The sequence below is a fragment of the Lissotriton vulgaris genome, chromosome 4_1, assembly GCF_964263255.1.
Source record: "Lissotriton vulgaris chromosome 4_1, aLisVul1.2, whole genome shotgun sequence".
NCBI classification, from domain to species: domain Eukaryota; kingdom Metazoa; phylum Chordata; class Amphibia; order Caudata; family Salamandridae; genus Lissotriton; species Lissotriton vulgaris.
The window spans coordinates 752,657,852-752,661,302 of record NC_141691.1 but is presented as its reverse complement, the minus strand read 5'-3'; the positions used below and the strand labels follow the sequence as shown (position 1 = coordinate 752,661,302).

The 3,451-nt window shown below is 57.3% G+C and overlaps 1 protein-coding gene across 1 annotated transcript; it reads left to right on the top strand.

The window, feature by feature from the left end:
* Positions 1 to 203: 203 nt before the first annotated feature.
* On the top strand, positions 204 to 1,633 carry LOC147722533 (uncharacterized). Its single transcript, XM_086966857.1, has 2 exons — positions 204 to 360; positions 636 to 1,633. Exons 1-2 carry the CDS (start codon positions 204 to 206, stop codon positions 1,631 to 1,633), a joined length of 1,155 nt encoding a protein of 384 aa, XP_086822983.1.
* Positions 1,634 to 3,451: the final 1,818 nt, after the last annotated feature.

Genomic DNA, 3,451 nt, shown 5'->3' with positions numbered 1-3,451 from the left:
CCGAGCTGCAGGTGTTGGTTGAGGAGGTGGTGAGGGTGCACCGGCAGCTATTTGGAAAGCTGTCCCTCAATGTGCCAGACAGCACCAAGAGGAGGATCTGGAGCGAAATCGCCCAAAAGGTGAATGCTGTGGGTGTCACCCCCAGGTCCCTGGATGAGCTCAAGAAGCGATTCTATGACCTCCGCAGCCTCACAAAAAGGAAGATGGCAGAGATCCAGAGGCAGGCTGGAGGCACTGGTGGAGGCAGGAACCCGGCGCCACCCTTCACAGACCTCGAGGAAATGGTCTCAACCACCATTGAGAGGGAGAGTGTAACCGGAATTGGGACCCTGGACAGCTCAGCCAGAGCTACAGCTACAGGTAAGAAGCATGCGCATCATGACACACCCTACCAGACACATCCCCATTAGACACAATGCATAGGCAAACCCCAGCACAGTACTGTAACCAACATACAAGAGACAAGCATCATGGTACATGTAGTCAGCAGAAGTTAGCAAACTATGGCAGTGCAGATTCACAAGACAGGAAACAGTGGAACACATTCTAAGGAGATGCAAGGACATGTGGAATGCTTTAATTGTACTGACTGTAATACATCGGCACTCAATTTACAAATGCTTCTTTGTACCTAGGGGCACCATCAGGCGGACAAACAATGTCAACACAGGCAGCAGCACCATCTGACACTGCACTCGCAGGGCCGAGCACCAGCCAGGCTGCCGAGGAGGAGGAGGATGAAAACACCATAGGGCTTGGTATGGAGGGAAACCTGGTGATAGACTTTGAAGCACTGCACTCCCCACAAATGCCAAGCACACCCCCCTTGCAGTTCTCCCCAGAGAACTCCCCGACAAGGGACCTCCTTCCACCGACACCAGCTCCTGCCACGACCATGGCTGTGGCACCAGTTCAACCTGTCCTGGGAGCAGGGGCTCAGGCCCCGGCCAGCACCACACCCCCACCAGTGGCACCCCAGCCCACTCAGCAGGCCGGCAGCAGCAGTACCCGGCGCCGTGCCATCCCCACCACTGCAGCACCAGCACCGGAGGGCAGTGTCTTCCTGGGCCTCGAAGGAAAGATGGTAAAGGTACAAAGGCTGCAGGCGAAATCCATGATGGCCTGCCAACGCCAGCTCCTGCAGCACAACCTGCAGATGGGGGAAATGGTAAAAGGATTTCAGGCCTTCGTGGATTCAAACAAGGAGGTAGCAGCAGGTTTAGGCAGGCTAACCACTGCCATAACCCAATTATGTGGCAGACTGGAGGAGCATGAGGTGGTGCGCAGGCGGGATGCCCGGGTGCAGAACCGCTCCATGAGCCGCCTTGCTGCGGCAACGGCACAACTCTGCCACCGCAGTGCCAACATGGAGTGTAGCCTCACACAAAATACGGCAGAGCTCACAAGGGGAATGGCCCGCATCACGACTGCAATGGAGGCCATGATCCTCTCTAACACTGCTGCAAATCCTGCCCTGGACCTGGGGGATGCTGGAGACAGCAGCAGCCGCAGCAGCCCGGCCAGCGCTGCGTCAGAGCCACGCAGGAGCACCAGGCGCTCCGCAGATGCCGCTGGTCATTCAGAGGGGGCTGAGGGACACCCCAGTGGGGCTGCCAAGCGGTCAAAGAAATAGCCTTGCAAGGGCGGGTGAGGCAACCTGGACCTTGGACTTTTGTTTTCTTTGCCATTACACCTTTCTTTTGTTGCACATCAGTGCAGTAACTGTGTTGCAACACTATTAAAAATTGTTTTTTCACAACAACCATTTAGCTGTCTTTGCATCTGTACTCACTCAGAAATAGTTTTCCGTAATCTCCTCACGTCTGTATCTGCCATCACTTGGCGTACACACCCCAGCTGGCTGTGTCAGTGGCACAGCTTTGTCGTCGTCATGGTCCTCGTAGTCAGACAACTCCACCTCAGTGCCCTTCTTCACCGCAAGGTTGTGTAACATTGCACATACAGCTATGATCTTGCAGCAGGTGATGGGGGTATACTGCCTTGCACCTCCACTCTTGTGCAGGCATCTGAATCTACTTTTCCAGATGCCAAATGTCCGTTCGACAACATTCCTTGTGCGTATGTGGGCCCGGTTATACCTCCTTTGGCTGGGTGTGGAGGGGTTGAGGTAGGGGGTGAGTATGAATGAGCGGAGGGCATATGCACTGTCGCCTGGAAGAGAAAGGGGTCCCATTACACACATGCATACTGTTAGACGGACCGGGAGGGTCGGCCGAGATTACGGGGAGAGGTCTCCAGGGAGAGCCGTCTCCAACGACTGTACAGGTAAGTAACTTCCCCCCCACAGACGGACACCACACAAGATTGAAGGTTAACGAGACTTTATATGCAATTCTTAGGTTACGTCGTTATGATACAAGGAGGTCTGGACTCAGGGGTCCCCTCGGTTCTGATCTCTGGTTGAGGAGAAAGGGTAGCGGGACAGTCTTAGTTACCAATGAGTTAAATAGCTCTCAATCCTCGAGCTCGGCGTGGTTGCTGATCGGGCCGTGGAGGAGCCAAGCAGGTCCCGAGATGGATGAAGGATGGTCGACGGGCCGTGGAGAAGCCAAGCAGGTCCCGATGAAGATGATGGTTACAACGGTCCGCGGCCTCGCCAGCAGATCCGGACGACGGTGAAGAAGGAAGGTTACGACGGCTGTGGCAGCGCCAACAGGCAGGACGATGGTGCACAGGACAGAGCTACGGCAGCGCCAGTAGTCCGTCCAGGATGAGTTCCTCTTACGTCTCTCGACTCCAAGATACAACTGACTTCCTGCTCTGGAGCTGCCCCAGTTATAGGGCTGGCGTGCTTTGATGTCCGGACCCTCGCACTTGGAGGTCGGGAGGTCCGGGATGAGGGAGTCCAGACACCCAGCAGGGGGGTGGAGCCAGCGCCCGGGGAGGCGATGGGCGAGCGGCACTGGGCGGGGGGAGAGCCATCGGCACCTCTTTCTCCCATTGACTTGCCAAGTAGCCCGCTCACCTCCTGGGTGGAGGGTGGTGCCGGATTGTCTGAGGCTGGGCTAGGCCCAGGGTTGAGGTCGATCGGGGGCCAGGCGGCCTCGTGGCGAGGTGTCCAAGATGGCGGCCCGGGCTGGGTGCATGGGCCGGCAGTGGATCGGACCCACGAGGTTATCATGTTCGAGGGCAGGGGTCCCTGAGGGGACGCAGGGCGTGCAATGGTGGTGTGTGGTGCTTGCGTGACTGGGCTCGGGCCTGGTCGAGCCGGGGGAGAGCGGCCCGTCATGTGGCCTGTCCAACATGCGTCCCCCCCAGCTGAAGGCGGGGAGAGTTACCCATCCTCTTGGGGACTCTCTTCGTCGAGGCGGAAAAACCGGGACAGGCCATCGGCGTTGGCGTGGTCGGACCCAGGCCGGTGTTCGACTGTGAAGTCCATACCTTGTAAGGAGATGGACCAGCGTAGCAATTTTGGGTTTTCCCCCCGCAT

What these genes read in the sequence shown, in the direction of transcription:
- LOC147722533 (XM_086966857.1), top strand. Translation starts at nt 204, where the DNA reads ATGGCAGAGATCCAGAGGCAGGCTGGAGGCACTGGTGGAGGCAGGAAC. An exon ending in AGCCAGAGCTACAGCTACAG is followed by an intron (nt 361 to 635) that starts GTAAGAAGCATG and finishes CTTTGTACCTAG; the next exon opens with GGGCACCATCAGGCGGACAA.